A 19,497-nucleotide genomic window follows, 5' to 3' on the forward strand; every position below is an offset into this window, starting at 1 on the left:
GGCACACTACCACGCCTGGCTTTTGACAAGGGTACTAGGCATGGGACTCAGGTACTCATGCCCACATAGCAAGCATGTCACCTACAGACCTGTCTCCCAGACCCTTATCTCAAAACGTGAAAAGAGTATCCCAAGAACCCAATTTTTACAACTGCCATGCGAATTTTCTAGGTATCACAAATCACACTGCTTCCGGGTGACTAATGTTCCTGAGAACACAAATTACTTCTCTTTCCAGTTACTGTCTGAGGTGCTCCTAGCAGTGTGGACAGTTTCCTGGTAGATTGGCAAGAGCTGACACTGGAGATATTTCCCAGTATTGCACATCAACCCTCTGCTACATGGAGGCCAGGAGCTGACTAAGCGGCCACCCCAGAGTCCTAGCTTGGGCCCCTGGAATCCCAAGGCTTAGAGATCAAGGGTTATAGAACAGCAGACTTTCACCCCACACACCCTTCCCTTCTCTTCCTTATTCCGCACACAAAATACAGCACACTTATAACAAGAGCTTACATGTTCGAAAACTGTCCTCAGAAAGCTTCAACCTGACCGCCGCAGAGAGCCTCCAGGCTACACAGGCTTCGGGTCAACACAGGAGGCAGCAGTCGGAAAAGGCCACTTCTCCACCTAACATCCTAACTATCGTCTTTGGTAATGCTTTATTTCTCCGACAGAAGAAAAGTAGATTTTTCCTCTAGAATAGGATCCGGTGAGATATTACCAGGCAAAACAGTTTAGGAAGTGGGTTAGCGTTTCTGTCGGGGGCCAGGAATACAGCACCAAGGATAAAAGCACTTGCTGCGGAAGCTGATGACTCCAGAACCTAAGCTAAAAGCCAGGGTGGTGGTGTGCTTCTGAAATCCCAGAATTCCTATGGTAAGATGGCAGGCGGAAGGAGAATCGGCTGGAAGCTAGACTGGAGTCTGCAGCACACAGAAGAAACAAGAGAGACCCTGCCTCACTAGACGGTGGAAGGAACTGCCTCCAGAAATAACGTTCTCCAAGGGCACAGGTGAGCCAACCCTGAAGGCATGAGAGGCGCAGAGCTGGTACCACCTCCCTTGACTGTGGAGAAGTAGTGGAGTTGAGGGGAAAGATGCCTTCTCCCTCTCCCCTACCACCTCCAGTTATCCCGCTCTCCCCTTTACCAGTTGCAACACTTGGGTAAGCAGTCCTGCAACCTCTTCTGGGAAGTGCAGCAGAGCTGACTCTGTTGATGGGGTGGGGGAGGGCAGAGGGGACTGGCCCAAGAACATGAGCATGAGCAATTTGGCCCCAACCCTTATCTGCCATATGGCATGGGCAGGGGAGAGACGCCCTCCCCCCTCTATGCCTGAGGTAGGTGGGGGAGCTGCCCCTGCCCCTCACCAGCTGCAGTGCCTGGGAGAGCAGGCTCTGCACCTCACCTGGGCAGCATAGTGGAGCTGGCTCTAAAGGTAGAGGTGTGGGAGAGTCGACCCTGAGGGCCTGAAAGCAGAAGAACTGGCCTGGCCCTTTGCTGATGGCTGAAAGGAGTGAACCTGCCAGGGCAGTGCTGGAGAGCTCGCCCTGGTATGAGGACAAGGGAGAACTGGCGGCTGGCCAGCCCTGTAACTACCCAGGCCCAGAACCAGGGTTATGAGTTGGCACACCCCAACATCCACCCCATCTGTGATCTGCAGCAGCATGTTAAGGGGCTGGTCCTGCAGACCCAACGCTGCAGGATCTCTATACACAGGGCAGCAACAGGAAATCCAAGAGGAGTCCCAGTGAGGCTTTAGTATTGATATGATAGTGTAGCAGAAGCCAGAGGCCTTGAACCAGACCAGTGACTCTTCGACAGACACCCGCAAGTAAAGATGTACGGACAAAGGGGTTGCTGCGTGACTCACTGTGCCACACTACAGCCTCCATGATGAGACTGATTTTCCCTATTTTCCTTATTTCTCTTAAATTTTATTTTATTCTGATTGATGGGGAGGTGTTGCAAGGGCAGAGGGCAGATATGAAGGGACAGGGAAATGAATGGGATCCAGATGCATGATGTGAAAAACACAAAGAATAATAAGAGGAAAGTTAGAAAAAAAAAGAAAAAAAATGTTCTCTGACTCCACATGTGTGTCACAGCACAAGCGTGCCCACGGTCACATGCAAGCACGTGATGTCACCACCGGAGAACTCTGGTGAACCCTGGAGATCACGGGGGTGCGTGGGAAGGGAACCAAACATCTTTCTTGCTACATGTGCCTGTCTTTAAGGAGTTATGACGGTTACCTGGTGGTGGGTGGGAGCAGTCACAGCACCTGCTGGGCAGAGCACCCCACTGGGAAAGGGAGGCGTTGGCAGGTCAAGCTCGTGGGCTGTGTCTGCCTGACTTCTTGTTGTTCACTACTTAGGTTATGTCAAAAATGAGACTTAAAATGAACGAGGAGGGGATGCGGAGTGGTGCAAGCTCCTTGTGAAAATAATCTGGCATTTCCTCAAACAGCAAATCTAGAGTTACCATGTGACCCAGAAATCCCAAACTCAAACATGAATGTCAACAGGATACCATTCTTAACAGGGGGAAAGTGGCAATAAGCTATCCCGTCAATTAACTGGTAGATGTTGAAGTAAATGTTGGTACAGCCACACGATGAAATACTACTTGGCCATAAAAGGGAATAAATTGCAGATATGTGTTACACATGGGTTAACTTAGAAAAACATCATTTAAAAATAAAATACAGAGACCACATATTATGTAATTTCTATTTGCATGAAATATCCAAAGTTCAGGCATAAAGCATCACGATTGCTAAAGGGCATGGGTTCATCGTATGTGTGTGTGTGTGTGGGGGGGGTGATATCCTGGAATCAGACAGTGGGGAGAATTGCATAACTGTATATATCACTGACCCATGGCAGGAGCAGAACCGCCCCAGTGGTGACACCCATTCTGATTTGTCCGTCAGGGGAAACTGTTAGCACAGCTGTTCTGTGCGGGCACACTCACATGGCAGGGTTTGGGACAGTCTTCTGCAGCCCCACTGTGCCTGCTGGTCTGCTAGGCTCGCAAGCACCGGCTGATGTCAGGAGATGTGGCTGCACTAGCTGTCTCATGTGCTCAAAGATTCAGCATGGTGCTCTGGACTCAGGGAAGCAGGGAGGGGGACCACAGGCTCATCAGGACACTTGTAGTTTCGAACTTGCCCCAGTTGTTGCTGGCCCAGGAGAACCAGGCTGGGACTCTTCCTGCGTTGACTGCTGTGTTTCCCACCGGGTCTACTCATGCCTGACTGAACAGGTGGGCAGAATGCAGGGTGTGGGGGACACCTGGTGCCGGGCTCTCTGGATGGGACTACAGTGCCTACAGCCGGCTGACAGTCAGTCGGGCTGGGCCATGCTAGCCCAAAACGAAAAGCCATTCTTGTTACCAGATCGCAGCACCACGGTCCTTTTCTAAGAAGGACACAGAGTTGTGACAATAAGGATAAGCACACTGCGTATTTCCTATTCCATTCCTTCAGTACTACTTTATGCCGACACTATGTATCAGCTTGACGTCCTTTTTACCATACCGTGCAAGGTAGGTGTGTATTCTGCTGGGGCAGAGAAGAGAAGCAGGGCACAGAGAAGTGATGTCACCACTTGAGGTCTCATCAGAGCAAGTAGTCAGACTGGGACATGTACTGTGGCCTGTCTCTAGGGTTCAGGCTCTCCTATGCTGTGAGGGCAGCTGCTTCTGCTGCTTCTCAGTCACATGGGGAGAGGTGTGGTTAGGGCCAGGCAGGGGTGCCCGGCCAGACTGGTGTGACCTTTGCCCTCACTGTACCTGAGGCTAGTGCTTACCAGAACAAACGCCTGGATTGTGGAAAAAGGCTGCTGCCTCTCTGGCTTCCTCTGAAGCAAACAGAACTAACTGCCTTTAACCCTGAAGGAGAACTTCACCATGGAAAGCAGCCATCACAGAAACTTGGTGTTTGCACAGGGGGCCAGATTTTCCTCTCAGGCAAAGAATTATGCCAAACCAAGCTTCATTTTTCACTATAAAATACGTTTCCAGGCTGGAAGACAGAAAAGAAATGGGATAGTAGTACACCAAGCAGGTCCCCGGTTTCCTGGAGCACCACAATACGTGCTTGCCCCAGGATGCCATGGCAGGCCATTGCTGGGGTGTGATGTCACATGAGAGAATCTGTTCTGTGCTCCAAAGTTCAAGGGAGGAGGAACGGGAAGAGGTTCACTGCCCGCCTGGCTGTCTGGTGAGTGGGCCTTGCCTGTACAATGCAGGTGGACATCCCAAGGAGAAAGCATGACATAACAGGTGACCTTAAGCTCGTCCGATACCTGTGACCAATTGCCACGATCCTGTATCCACTCCCTTGTCACTGATTGTCTAGCTCACAAATGTGAAATACCAAGGCCAGGTACAGTCTCACTCAGAGATTGCTCCAAACAACGCAGTGACTAGATGTCAATGTGGGCTACCCAAGGTAAGGCCTCCAGAAGTCTGATTTGGGGGAAAGATCCCCTTGGCCCACGTAGGAACTTCATTCACCTGCATCCCCTCCATTCTTGTGAGATGATAGGAAACTCACCGTTATCGAAGATGGTGCCTGCTGTGAACGAGAGCTCAGAGTCGTGTTCAGCTTTGCAGGCATACAAGGCCTTTGCCTTCCGGAACGGCGTGCTGTGTGGAGAGGGGAGTTTATTTAACATTGTTTGCAACCACGAAAGCCGCAGATAGTTCATCATTCTTCTTCCCTTTCCTTGCAAGCCACCTAGCCCTCTCTCCTGGGAAGAGCCTGCACAGGGTAGACAGATGGCAAAACAGGAGGTGGGAAAGTCTTAAAGGCCACAGGAGAGAGCTGAGGAAGAGTCAGGAAAAGGCCATGCTCTAAGAAGCCACAATTCTCCAAAGTCACCTTGTGCCCCAGAGAAAGTTTACCTGGGAGTTACAAGAGCTGGGCCTGGGAGGGGAGGAGAGGGGAGAGCTTCCAGAGAGGGAGTGTTAGGGGTAGGAAGGGACCACAGGGCTCTGCAGAATGTTCCCAACAGTTGCTCTGGGAAGTTGGCAAAGCCCAGTGAACCCAAAGTCCAGCAGAGCCAGCTTGCAGCCCTCCCCCTAGATGTTCTCCATCGCTGGTGGGGCAGCCTTCCAGAGCTGGAACTCTCCAGCTCCCAGGGCAGGCAAGGCTGGAGGAGGCGTGGGAAGCAGTGCGTGAGCACACGTATGCACCAGGGTGGGAGTTTGCGGGGAGTCGGGAGGGGCATAAGTTGAGTCTGTGTTTTGTTTCGGGTCCTCCTGTTCAATGACTGTGGACAAAGCTCTCCCCACGCTATCAGCATGCCCTTGAGAGCATTTACACACCCTATTGGCTTGCATATAAAACTATAAGCAATAGAACTGGAACCGAAATGTTCGCATGTCACTTTCCAAGGCATCATTACACGCAGCCAGAGTCAGGGCTGGCACATTTTTGTGGTAATGGGGCCAATCTTTGAGTTCTTGAAGGCATGTGGTCTCTGTTGTAACTGCTTCATGCTGCACTGCCGCACACAGCAGCCAGGGACACCACGGAAACAAACCAGCGAGGCCACATTCCAGTAAAAAGTCATCTACCAAAGAACAGGGGCAGGGTTTGACCATCACAGGCCATGCGGGGTAAGCCCATGTGTCTTCAGGGTCATTTGTGGGAACAGGGTAATTGTACTTTCTTCCACCATCAAGCTTGACTTTGGTACCCGACTATTCTTAGCAGTCTGTAGACTATTCACAGGTCACAGTGACATCTGACTGTCAAGAGGCTGCTCTTTATTTGCCACAAGTGACTTTCTTTCTCCAAGTCATCTGAGGGAGTACACTCTGGAATCCAGAAGTACAAGTTTTAAAAAGCCAGCGGGCCTCTGGCATAAGAAGCCAGTCAGGAGATGTATGTCATTGAATTTGTCTTCACTTGACAATCTGAGAGCCTCCTAGAACTGGAAATGCCCCGGCTGACAGGGGATCTGGGTCTGCTGAAACTGCTACTGCTTAGAGGCACCAAGAGCAGGTTCTCTTTGGGAAGGCTGAGCAGTGGGTGATGGGGGTATTCCTTCTAGTCTTGGGTCCATGAAAATGGAAAGACAGACAACTGACAGGGTCTGTTGTACATCAGGGTGAGTGGAGTTGCCAGGGAAACAACAGTTGATGGTAGCTCTCCCTGGTTTTCTTATAGCCAATGGGTGATGCTGGGAAGGGGAGAACTGAGAAAGCAGAAGGAAATGATACAGGGGCACTGGGGATGAAGGAGAAAGGCCTCAGTTCCCATCAGTCCCAGCTCTTCTGATCTAATCACATTAAATAATAAACCTGCATGTGGGTTAGCCAGGGCCCAGCAGTCAATGTGTATCTCTTCACTGTGAACAAAATGCAGCCTCCTTTCCCCACCTCCTGCCCTGATCATGGGTGGAGAACAGCCAGGAGGCTGTGAAAGGGGCTAAAACAGCCCAGCATTATACTGTCAAGCCTGTGGTGTCTTGACTGATATGCAGGTTATAAGGAGAATCCAGGCCATAGGAGCCAAAGGTGAGCCCAGGGCTGCCTCTGAGGACAGAGCATCACAGGTGGGCAGTGTGAGGAGACCAGGGAAGGCAAGGTTTCTCTGGATGGGGTTTCCCAAGAGGTTACTTACTAACCTAACCTCATTAAATAAAGGTCACGGGACAGAATAGGGGCAGCCCAGGAAACCAGTAAGACTGTCTGGCAAGCAGACAGCAGAGACCATGGTCTCTAGCACCCACAACTACTATTAGAAGGGATAAACTTTCCAACAATATTAAAAATTTGCAATTTAGTAATGAAATGTCGAGAAAACATTGTACTAAAAGTAAAATGAAGGTCATGAGAGACTCTTTTTCTCTAACAGGTAATTGACAACTGATGGGAAGATCCTCCCACAACTGCCTAATGGTGTTCAGAAAACAGAGGGATGCAGAAGGGGTGTGCTCACACACACACACACACACACACACACACACACACACACACACACACACACCCCTAGCACCAATCGTGTCTCTAGTCCCAGAGGGCATGCTTTTGAAGGGGGTTGTTCCCATTCCCAAGAAGTATGGTCACCATAGGAAGTAATGGACACCTAGTCAAATCTGGATTTCATATAAATAATGCAGACTTTTTTGCGTATACGTCTACTAAGAAATATATTTCTTATTTATCTTAAATTCAAATTTAACAGAGTAGGCTGTGTTTTTATTTGGTTCGGCAACCCTAACTGGGGAAGTCATGTCTTATTAAAGTCTGCCATTGCTATAAGCCTCGTACCCCATAGCTTGCTCTGAAAGTTCCTAAGGTGTTTGCTTTAGGTGAAGGGTCTCACCAAACAGATCCCATTGGCTAAAGTCTGGGGTTGGGAAGCGCTGGCTCTGGTTGAAGCCGGCACTGTTGGTCGCTTGGCTCCCTACTCTGCAGCTGGACACGGGCTAGGGAGGTGCTAGCAGGCCCCATCACAGCATTCTTTAGCTCTGGGATGGGCCTTCAAGGGCATGAGCAACTCTGGAACCTTCTGCTGGTTCACTTTCAGTGTTTGCCTTTGAGCGTGGAATGAGGCCAGGAAAACACTCAGAGGAATTTCCCTCAAATGCCCTTGCAAGCTCTGCAGAATGACAACCCACTCTCGATGGTGTGCGCTCCTGGAGGAGGGGCCAGCCTGCAGTGATCTGATCATTAAGACAGTTCCCCAGGGCCCAAGTGCAAATACAAATTAGGGTCTAAGGAGGGGGCTTCCTGGGAAGTAGATGGGCAAATGGGAAAAAACAAAACAAGGGCAAAGGTTAAAGGGGCTTTCTCCGGTGCCCATCTCTTCTGTGCAGTTAAAGGTACCTCTACTTTTGAGCTTGAAACAAGGAGTTCAGACAGCAGACTGAATGGAGAGTGGAAGCCATTGCCCTGGTTCCCAGGACCCCAATTAGGCCTCATTCAGAATCTGTTGTTAAAAGATTTGCCAAAGGAAAGAAAATTTGAAGTTTTATGTTCTGTTAGTCAATTTGGGGAAAGGTGACACTTGACCTGAACAATGGGTGCACTCCCCCAACTCTTGGCTATACACCGTAACAGCAATTACGGACTAGAACCCACCTCTGGCCTCCTAGTGGGCTACTTTTCCATCAGGGTTCCATCTGTGCTTACCTTAACATAAGCATGTAACTCAGTGAATTGAATTAAGCCCTACTGTGACTTGCCTATTTAAAAATGACAGATTCCTAAAGGATTGTGGGGCATCTTCATAATGGTGCCCTTTTAAAGGACACCAGAGGGGGCAGTATTGAGTAACTACTTGTGTGTAGGCTAGCCCCATTCCCCTAATGAAAAATAAAATTTATGCCCTGGAAATGCTGAGGCATGCATGGGCAGCCTGTATATGGCGATTCTGTTGAACTTGTCCATGGTCTAAGGTGATGAGGACAACTGACCAGGTCTCTTCCTCAGCTCATGCCCAAGGCTATTTAGGAAGTAAATGAGTCACTGTGGTTGGTCCATTCCAGGGCCTCATGGGTCAATGAGGGGCCTACCTGGAATAATCCACATGGTTTCTGGTGTGCTAGAAAGTAAATGTCTCCTAAAGTGTCTAGCAGTTGCCTAAGAAATCATTCACAAAGAGCTTAAAGTGTTAGGAAAACAGGATTTAATTTTTACTTTATTTATGAAGTGAAGACAAAAAATACACTGCACAGCCATATTTCCCATCATCCAGAACCAAGGTAGATGGAAAGCCGTGTCTGGTCCGCAGAGCTGAGGGCTGGGATGGCACAGAAATTTACTGGGGTTGTCCCGATCTTTAGAATAAAAATGCTGGGAAGATGGAAGAACTCCTAACTCTGCAATGGCTCTCATTTAATGAAGTGACCATTTTCTTTTTCCACAATGTTGTTTGGGCCATTTCTCTTCCTGCCCTTATGAGTCTAGAATGACACAACAGATAGGAAAACGCCCAAAGGGAAGAAAGTCATGCGCCTGCGTATACAGAGAGCATAGCTTTCTAAATGGCGAGAGTCCTCCCTGGTGGAGCCAGAAAAGGCAGTATGCAAAATTCCCACCAAAATCAAGAATGTCCTGATGCTTCTCCCCTGTACTATGGCTTGTTGGACGCATGGGCCGAGTCTGAGAGCTGGCCGCGAGGGCCCCTAGCAGCAGAAGGCACCTGCAGGATCTTTATTCCACCCTTTCCTGGAGGTGAGAGCTTCTTTTCTACAAAGAAGCTCAGGAGCAACCCCGTGGCACTTAGCTGCTGAGCTCTCCAAGACAGGCCTGAAGCATGGCCCTCTGGGAGAAGAGCGAGGTCAAGCCACTCACCCTCAGAAAAGAGGTGGTGCCTGTTCCCATGAGCACTCTGAGTTCAAGACCTTCAGAGACAGAAGATTCCTGGAGTACATGGGGTAGGGAGGCAGAAGCCCTGAGCAGTTTAAAGAGCAAGTGTGTCATGTCTCAGTCTTTCCCTCTGTGCTATATTCCTCTCTCACTCCGTGGATTTGGCCTGTGACTTGATGTCAGGAATACGGGCCCAACCCACAAGCACACGCTGCCAAATATTACCTGATAACCAAGTGGTGAGGAAAGTGTGTATGTGTGTCAACACTGCTCCTTGGGATATTATCTTCAACCAAAACATGGAGGGCCCAGTGACTCAGAAAATATTCAACACACGAGTGCTATTTTTGGAGATCCCCATTCCTCAAATCCAAGCACCAGACATTAATTCAGAAATGTGGGTAAGGTTAGAAAGGGTTTTAAAGATGCCATGCAGGGCCATGCGTATTGTGCCTCTTGGCTTGGCTTCTTAGGAGGGAATCACACGAGAGCAGAGGAGGCCCCCAGAGTCCCTGACCAGCTCTGCATACGGGAACAGGTCAGTCACCATCCGTGGTTTTACCTGGAGTCTTCACGAACCGCTTCTTCTGGCCTGTCAAAAAGCAAGTGCAGGTTTGGATGGCAGGGAACAGAGTTGACGAGGAGGCTGAACACTGCGTGAAGAGAGGACCAAGCCAATGAGAGAACAACAGCAGCAACAGAAAATCAAACCAACCCTGCAACAGACCTGGCGGGGGATGAGTCGCTGGACGTGGATGAGGTGGGCATAGGGCTGGATGGCGCCGAGAACATGGGCCATGATGGCGAGAGGGGTGAAGTTGGGCTTGGATTCGGGGGGCTGCAAGACATAACAACCAGAAAACTCATCAGCACACAGGGAAACCACAGTGGGAGCACAGGAGGTTCATGGAGAGGCCAAATGACAGGGTGCTGCAGCAGAACACGGGAGCACCAAAGTCCAGAGGCATGCTGCCCAGTCTCCGTGCTCAAGGTCGGTCGTTTGCGTCTTCCAAGGAACGCCTTTGCCCTGATATCTTGATGCACAAGCATGTCCTTTGCCCCATCTCACAACTGCTTTCTGGGTGACCCGAGCTTCTCCATTATCTATTGTACCACTGGCCCTGGGGAACATGCACTGGACCCACATACGCGAATCTGCAGTTCTGTGTTTTGCTGTCTGCTTTGTTACACACTGACCGCGCTCTCAGCCAGCCTTTAGCCTTCACTGCTGCGTGCTTTAAAACTTACGTCTCAGCAGAAATGAATATTTTTCTGGGCCACAAAGGCCATTCAGCCAGAAAACAATTTCCTGTTTACATTTTTAACTACACGGGCTGTGTGCCATTGGAGATCCAAGTGTGCATTAGGAACACGCTAGGGGACAGGGGCAGGATGGACACACACCTTTCAGAGACAGCACTTATGGTTGTGTGTAGCTCCCTGGGGGTGCGCTGTCAGGCCTGTGCTTTCTCTTGCTGTGGATTCTGGTGCTCAAAGAACAGTCTCAGTGAAAACACAGTTTTTAAAAAGGAGCCAAAACCTCACATTTGTCTATTTTATTCTTTGATGGGCAGCTGACCAAAGGGTTGGAGAGGAAAGGCTGAAATTACCACAATCTGGCTGGTAGATTTTAACTGGCCATGTTGGCCATCTGACTTGTTTCTGCAGATTATGCAAACACCTTAGCACCTAGGTGAAATGACATTATGTCACAGAAAGTGCAAACACAGATGGCTGAGAAGATGTGGAGGCAAGCTAGCCGTACAACCACCTCAGTTCCTGAATCTTAGCTGGCTGCTGGACTGTACAAACAAAGTTCTTTATGGGGGAGGGCAGCTGCAGGTGGGAAGTCGGCAAGAATACAGGCATGTCCTATATGAGGATATACAGGAACTGCACTAGGGCTCCACCAATTCAGACATGACACTGGTATTGTGTGTGTGTGTGAGCGTAAGTGTGTGAGTGCATGTGTATGGAAATATATACATGAAGACCTGTGGCAGCATTCAGAGAACACCCTGTGCAAAGTTCATATCCTCCAACGAATCTGATTAAACAGTTATTAAATGTCATCATGTGTATTATATTTCTAGCGTATGTATCCCGTGAGGGAGGAAGTCTCGTTCCTCTTGCCGTAGCTAGATTATCTATGAATTCCTGTAGGTATTAAAGAGCTAACTAGGGAGTAAATTAGTGGCTCTCATTAAGCTGTCCAAGAAGCCCACAGACAGGCACTGCTGGAATTTCCACTTCACAGATGTGAAACCCTGGGCTATGGAAAGGCTTGTCAGTCTTTAAGTGACAGGGCCAACATTCACTCAATGCCCTGACCCAAAGCCTGGCTCTCACTGCCACTGTTCTGTCTCTGAGAAAGCAGGCCCTCCTCTGCTCCTCTAGGCCCTGAAAAGCTTAACAGACCCACGCACAGCATTAGTGATTCTCTTACTCACTGATTTATGAGTTTCCTTCAGATGCCCAACATTTGCAAGGGAGAATGGAAATACAGCAGCAGACTCAGAAAGGCTCAGCACACAGGGAATTCCAATAGACTCCACAGTCCTGCCTCCATTGTCCTGTCTGGTAGACTCACAGAGCAGATGGCATTCATACAAAGAAAAGAAATGAAACTCAAAGAGAAGATTTCCATCCATCAAAGACTCATTGGTAAGCACCCAGAATGAGCAAGATGATAAAAACAATTTGCCAAAGTTTCTGGCTTTAAAGAGCTTAAAGTATATTTGACACGATGTAAGAGGTTAAGAAGAAAACTAGCACTAGAGAGAGCAGGAATCATTAGTGGGAGGTCAGCGACTGTGCCTGCTGATCCAGAAACAGCTGTCCATCACCTAAGCAGTCTTCCCGCGTACTTGGGCCGGCCACTGCTTTCCTTGGCCTCTCTCTGTCCCACCACATAATGGGCCAGTCAGTAAGGCCGGGAAAGGAGTCCTAAAGCATGGCCCGAACCAGAAAGCTACGTGAGACAAGGGGAGGGTCAAGAGAACAACTTGGGCTCCTGTGGGAATACTACAGGATAATCCCAAAGGATCTACAAAGTAGTTGTCTACTGAGGAAACGCCTCTAGCTTCCTATGTCTTATGCACAGGAAGCATAGTCTGAGAACACAATATGGGGTTCTGAATGTCGTTTTACATCCTCAGACATCCCAGCAGTTCCTGGCCAGGAAAACAGGGCAGAAATTATCTGGGGGTGAGGCTGGAATGTAGGGCACTCATAACTCTTGTAAGAAGTGACTCTTCATGTCCCATGTCAGCTGCCATAAATATTAACTGCACATTTTAATGTCTAGCAGCATTTTATCTGTTTGATTTGGTCATAGCAATAAGCATTTATTTGCTATGAAATGACCACAATTTAAAATCTATTACCACTGTGTCAATGTTGATGAAATAATAAATTGAATACTCCACAGTACTTTTTATGGTGTTTTCAACTACTGAAGCTATTATGCCTTTTATTTGCACATCATAAATGTCCATATCAACAATACCAGTGCACACTGTTTTATACACTGAAGAATGCCGATGGCAAAAGAAGGGTTGAATACACAGACACTCATCTAAGAGACAATGAGACACTCTTTTAGTTTTGATGGAACTCATACAACCTACAAGAGGGACTTAAAATGTACAGGGATGATGATACTCACATGTGCATACACATCAATTTCCTCTTCACTACAACAGTGACTGGCTACCGGTGACTTATCAAAATGACAAGAACCGACAACAAACAAACAAAAACTCTCAGACCACAATAATCCCAAACAAAACAGACCAACAAAAATCAGTCGCTTTTACCTTTGGCCCTAAAACCTCCATTAAGAAATTCTCGATTCTTTTCCCACTGTCAGAGCCAAACATAACAAACAATCAAGGTTAAAAACAGGAGGAAATAACTTTCTAACTCCAATTTTAGCAGATGACCCTTAAAGATCTCTTACAACCCTCAGCCCAGCTGGGTATTTCCCAGCGGAACACCCCAGCATATTTTTCACCCTAAATATTCCTGGAGTCCTGCCAAAGCCTTCATCAGGGCCCAACTACAGCAATAACAGCTTCAACTTTAGCACGAAGGAAGTCTGCTCGGCTGGTTTGTCTCCAGTTGGGAGGCTCACATCAGCTGTAGTGTGCTAGCCCACGGTGTCCTCAAAAGGACTCAGCAGCCTCGGCAGCGTCTTTGACATTCAGCACACTGAGAGAGTAACAGCTCAGGGAGATAAGCCGAGGCCTTGGCAGCGTATGAGGTTGTGGCTGATAGTTCAAGTACAGTGTGTAGTAATGTCATCAGCTTGACACCTTTCTGGGGTGACTCACTTGAATGACGGAGTGTGTGATGCACCGGCCAGGGCATGTTGGCCATGTTGTGAACAGTACTATACCCGGGCAGGGCTCCCATTCCCAACAGATATGTAGCAGATTCTTTAGGGCTTCACACCGCAGTTAAAGAATTTGTGTGAGATGAAGGAAGCTCTTACTAGAGACATAAGCTCACCAATACACAGAAAGTTTATCTTCAGCTAGGGATGTATGCCATAGCGTATTTATCTAGGATGTGCAAGGCTCTGGGTTCAATCCACAATACAAAAGACAAAAGAAAGTTAATCTTTCTAAATTCTTATAATCAATTTATGACTTTGCATAAAAAATTAAAAATACTCAAAACAAAAAAAGCAATGAAGTTATATAATAATTTGTATGACTGATAAGCACTGTTAACATCTTGGCATATTATATGCATGGTTAACAGGCTATTTTTTAAGTTACTCAATATAAGGATTTCCAACGTCATTTAATAGACTTTGGTATATTTTCCATTGGCTAGTGGGCATGTTATTGTACGGTATACCTGGTTTATGTAGTCATTCTCTCTGTGTGCACATCCAGACTGCTATCCCCTTTAGCTAATATAAATAGTGCTGCCCTCATATCCTTGTAGAGGATCACTGCCTGTGTCACCAATTGTTTCCTTAGCATAAATTCCTGGAAGTAAAGTTAGTGGGTAAAAGGTTAGAATCTTCTTTTAAGGGTCATGCTATATCCTGCCAAATAGTTCTTTTTCAAAACACTCTAGGAAATGCACCCCACCAACACTGAGCACTATGTCCAAAGACTGGGTATGTTGCTGTCGTTTAAGATTAGCTTAGACACCTCCTCTTTCCCAATGTTTCCAATAATGTACGAACAAGCGTGATTTTCTCCCAGTGTTCTGTTTTTACATGGGAGCAATGTTTAATTTTCCAAAGGGCATTCTGCAAAGAACTGAAGAAGGGAACCAACACCCAGACAGACGGACAAGCAGGGACACTGAGCATCTAGTCTGATTGTGGAGCTGCACCAAGAGGAATGGGAATAGCAAGTATTCAGCTAGCTCAGAATTCTTAAAGACTAAACAGAAGTTCTGAAGAGGAGCCAAAGGTTGCTAAGCCAGCATCACACTGTGGAGAAGACATAAAACTTGCATTTATGGCTCTGCCAAAAAGGACCCATAATCTGTAGCCCACATGAGTGTAGTTCAGGCCTGGGCGTGGGATGACCTTAACAGTTTATCTCTCCTTCAGACCTAGAATTGGGACTGAAGTCATTAAGGTCAAAGTGGGGATGTCTTTATTCTCTCTCCCCAAAAGGAGACAGAAAAACCAATAGCATCTAGATAGTGCAATTCCAGATTAGTGAGTGCCTCTTCCCTGGAAAACATCCCTTTATAACTTGAAGTAGAATATCATAAAGAGAGAAAGGAAATAAAGCTATCTGGGCAAACAGAGTTGAGAGGAACACTGGTCAGTACGATGACAATAGTGGATCAGAGAAAATGATAACAAATAAAATTGTAAACTCTTGATGAAAATTGAAGAGCATAAGTTCTTTCATATGCGTGTCTACTCAACCTTTTGTAACAGAAACTACAAACATGCCAACTGCTATGGAATAACCCTTTGTACACTGTGAAGATGTGTTGCTCTCATTGGCTTAATAAAGAGTCAGCTGGCCAGTAGCTAGGCAGGAAGAGGTTAGGTGGTAGAGCCAGAATGAGAGGATGCTAAAAAGAAGAAGGGGGAATAGCCAGATAAACAAACATTCAAGAGGACAGGTAAATGTCACAACTCATGTGGCAGCATATACAGATTGATAAAAATGGGTTAATTTAGGCTGTAAGAGCTAGTTAGTAATAAGCCTAAGCTATTGGATAAACATCCATAATTGATAATAAGTCTTTGTGTAGTTACTTGGGAATTGGCAGGTAGGCCAGAAAAGTCTGCCTTCAGCCAACCTTTGGGATCTTGCAATACGTGTTTTCAACTTTATAAGCAGGAAAGGGGGGGGGGGGCTCATGTGCTCCTGACCTCCACTCCGTGTTCTTTCCTAACTGATGTTTGTATTTATAGACATTATACCTCGTCCATTATACCTTGTATACATTTTAATTCTGATAATTACAGAGCTGTTCCTTGTTTTAATTGCTAGCTGACAAAATTCCCTTAGGGTCTTAACAGTTATGGGCAGTTGCTTTAAAAAATACATTTCTAATAATTTGCATTAAGATATTTGACGAATCCACAATATAGCTATTCTGTTTTCCAGCTCAAAACAATTCTGACAGATAAGTTTCAAGTCAACTGTAAACTCTGATGGTGTAGGTGAAGATGGTGAGTAATTCCAGGGTTTAAAGAAAACTGACAATCTTAGCAGAGGCTGTCTATTGTCCGTAAGGTTCTCTCAGAGAACAGTGTGAATCTTCTCAGGTGAATAGTACAGACAGAAATGAGTCACAGAGTGTTTGGGTGGAAGTTCCATCCCAAGCCCCCTCCCCTGGGAGTTGCCTCAGTCCTGGTCTCAGTGGGACCTCCAGATGAAAAGTTTTTGCACCCTGATAAATTTCTCCACTGACTCAATAATCCAAAACAGACCAAATCAAACCAAATTAGAAAAAGTCCAGATTTAATGAATAACAGCACTCCCAGGTGGGAGAGGAGACGGGAAGGAAGACCGGAAAACCATGTGTTTGTTCTCTGGGGGGCAGTTTAATTAGCCTATGGGAGTGATCTTGAGCATCTCTGGGGAGGGATCATCATTTGGCGGGCTTTCTCAGATGTGGAGTCTGGACTGAGGCAACTCCCAGGGGAGGGGGGCCTGGAAATGGAACTTCCACCCAAACATTCCAGACTCTTTGGATATATGGATGCCAGGGGCTGAGGTGAACTCTGATTTTTAAATGGATGCCTGGACAAGAATCCTAGTTCAATTGATCACAGCAAGGAAAATCATCACTGGAAGGAGCCAGAAGCACTGGGCCCAGCGCTTCAGTTGTGCACATGGTACACAACACACGGTGAGCTCAGCCTTTCCTTATTTTTAATCACACACTCAGGTGTAGTAGGAGGGTCCGCTTGTTCATCCCAGCCGCAGGTATATCAACATTGGTTCCTAAAATTAAATATATTTGTTATTTTTCAACCAAATAAAATTTATGATTTATAATGCTACTTGTAGGACACCTCCATCTTTGGAGGAAGCACTATGAGAGTTTAACATGGGTTATTTCAATCTCCTGTCCTACAGTCTAAGGTAAAGCAATGGTCAGGATGTCAGGGAGGAATAAACACGGCTCTTAAAATGAGATTTGCAAGCATGGGAAAAGAACTATGCAAATACAGGACTCACACATTAAATTCCCTAAAATAAAATAATTGCAAAATATCCTTCCACAAATAGTACTAGAATAACTGGATACCTAAATGACATTGGACCTCCTATCTCACACCACCCAGGTAGATTACAGATCCTAATACCAAAGGCAAACAAAGCAGGCTATAGAAAATAATCAGGGTTAGATTTATCCAATGGAGTACTACAGGTGGACTTTTCTTTCCCATCCACCAGTTCTCAAATAACCAATATGGAGACTCAATATTAATTATAAATGTTCAGCTCATAGTTCAAGCTTATTACTAATTAGTTCTTGCAACTTAAGTTAATCCATATTTCTTATCTAAGTTTACCACATGGCTCATGGTTTATTATCTCATTTCGTACATATCCTGAGACCCTTCTTATTCCCAGCAGCCTCACAGTCTGGCTCTCTTGCCCAATCTCTTTCTGCTCATCAGGCTGAGGCAGGGGGATTATGAATAGAGGCCAGCTTGGGCTACATAAGGAGCTCAAGGCCATACGATCTTGTTTCAAAACAAGAACAAAAATATGCATAATCCTACCCCCCAGTAAAGCCCAAACAAGTGTGTTTTCATTAAAAGATAATATTAGAAGAGAGGAGAAAGATCTAGGGCACATAAATAAATGTGGAATCCATAGTTAGGCTACATGAAGAACTACTACTTAAAAACAAAAAGAGGCAGAAAATAGGCAAGCAACCCGAGACTTGAAAAGGGTAAAAAAAAAGAAGTGTGCTTTTCTGTAAGCCAGAAAAGTACACAAGAGCCGCATCAATCCTGCACACCCATACAATGACTAGAAGGTAGGAATCAAATAGAGAGAATGCTGGTGCTTGTGAGTAGAACACCAAAACCCGTTGTATTCTACTGAAGGAGAGATAGAAACGATTGCTATACCCATTCTGATCAAGGTGAGGATGCCATCTATGGTCCAACAGCTATGTACCAGGATGTACCCTGGAGGACTATGCATGTGTGTCCCAAGACACACATTCATACAAGACTATGACAAGCAGGACAGAGTGGCTCAGGTGTAACGTGCTTGCTCTGTAAGCATGAGGACCTGAGTTCCATTCCTAGAACTCACGCAAAAACTCGCTGGGCATGGGGCTGTCTTGTGAAAGTAACAGTGCGGGCAAGGCAGAGGAAGGTGGGTATCTGGGGGTCAGTGCCAGCCACCCTAACCTATCTGGAGAGTTCCAGGCCAAGGAGGACTGAGCATCTGTCTAAAACTACAAAACAAGGCTTCTGAGGAGCCGCAGCTGAAGCTTCCTGGTGCACCACCTGCTCAGAATGTGCAGCACAATTAATTTGGAAGAGTAAAGAGCAGGACCCTCACACTTCAGGAAAAGAAGATGGAAAATGCTTTCAGTGGCTTGATACAAAGGCTCATTTTATACAACCAGGATGAGTAAGTCATGTGTACGTGAATGGCCCTCAAAACTGTACATCAAAAGGGACTCAAGCATGAACCATTTTAGTAAATACTGCTTTTATGGAAACATGCTATCATCATTTCCAGATTCCCCATTACCTCTCTACCCTGAAAAAACAAAACAGAACAAACAATTAGGATGCTTCTAGGGGCAGTGAAGTGTCTGCCTACAAGTGAAAGCGGAGTCACTACTTGTGACTGTACTCTGACAAGGCAAGGTTCAGCCTCCCTGTTGCAACTTTCACACTCCTAAGTATCCTTTCAAGGTCTGCGTCGTGCCACATCTTTACAGTTCTTAAATTTTTTAATATTTTTATTTTAGGCATATGAGTATTTTTCCTACATGTGCCTAGTATCTGGGAAGTGACAAGAGGGGTTAGATCCCCTGAAACTGGAGTTATGGATGGTTCTAAACCACTATGTGGTGCTGGAAACTGAACCTGGGTCCTCTGCAAGAGAAACAAGTGCTCTCAACCACTGAGCTATTGCTAGACCACACCTCATTGTGTGTGTGTGTGTGTGTGTGTGTGTGTGTGTGTGTGAGTATACACACCTTATTGAAAACATCACTTTTTCAAATGTCCCCACTGAAGTGTTTTGGTATTCCTAAGCACAAGGCGGCCTTGATGGGCCTCACAGAAGAACATGTGTTCAGAGTAGCTTCATTAACTGAGTATGTTAATCAATAGTGTGTTAAGGGAGGGGTCTTACAGAGAAATACATGTAAAACATGGTTTGTATCAATTAACTGAGGAAAATATGACAAGAAGTTCTCACAGGAACCTTAACTTGTATTGTTTTGAGGATCGAAGACTGGGGCACTGACCAGTCTGGTGACTTTACAGAGTGTGATAACTGCATTTAGGAAGTAAAAGTATCAGTCAAACAAGGAACTGCTTGCTGCATACATCAGATCTGTACTCTCTGCTGTGGAGAGAGAGGTCAGTGACAGAGAGAAGGCCAGAGGCACAGATAAGGACAATGCTGAACTTCTAGCCTGGGTGCTGACTAAGTGGGGATTCGCTAGACAGTAATTAGTAAGTCACA

At 46.5% G+C, this 19,497-nt stretch overlaps 1 protein-coding gene across 4 annotated transcripts in view; it reads right to left on the bottom strand.

Moving 5' to 3' along the window:
• The window catches only part of Arhgap26 (Rho GTPase activating protein 26), a 411,283-nt gene that overhangs the window by 12,458 nt on the left and 379,328 nt on the right, over positions 1 to 19,497 (bottom strand). The window contains exons 21-23 of one of the 4 annotated variants that reach the window (XM_075968783.1): positions 10,056 to 10,166; positions 9,891 to 9,920; positions 4,560 to 4,651 (exon numbers count right to left, since the gene is read on the bottom strand). In XM_075968783.1, coding sequence (XP_075824898.1) covers positions 4,560 to 4,651; positions 9,891 to 9,920; positions 10,056 to 10,166 — 233 coding nt within the window. Of the gene's footprint in view, positions 1 to 4,559; positions 4,652 to 9,757; positions 9,921 to 10,055; positions 10,167 to 19,497 lie in introns of those variants that run through there. The other 3 variants (XM_075968779.1, XM_075968782.1, XM_075968780.1) reach the window with 3 other exon arrangements.

Source organism: Microtus pennsylvanicus, chromosome 4 (genome assembly GCF_037038515.1).
Source record: "Microtus pennsylvanicus isolate mMicPen1 chromosome 4, mMicPen1.hap1, whole genome shotgun sequence".
NCBI classification, from domain to species: domain Eukaryota; kingdom Metazoa; phylum Chordata; class Mammalia; order Rodentia; family Cricetidae; genus Microtus; species Microtus pennsylvanicus.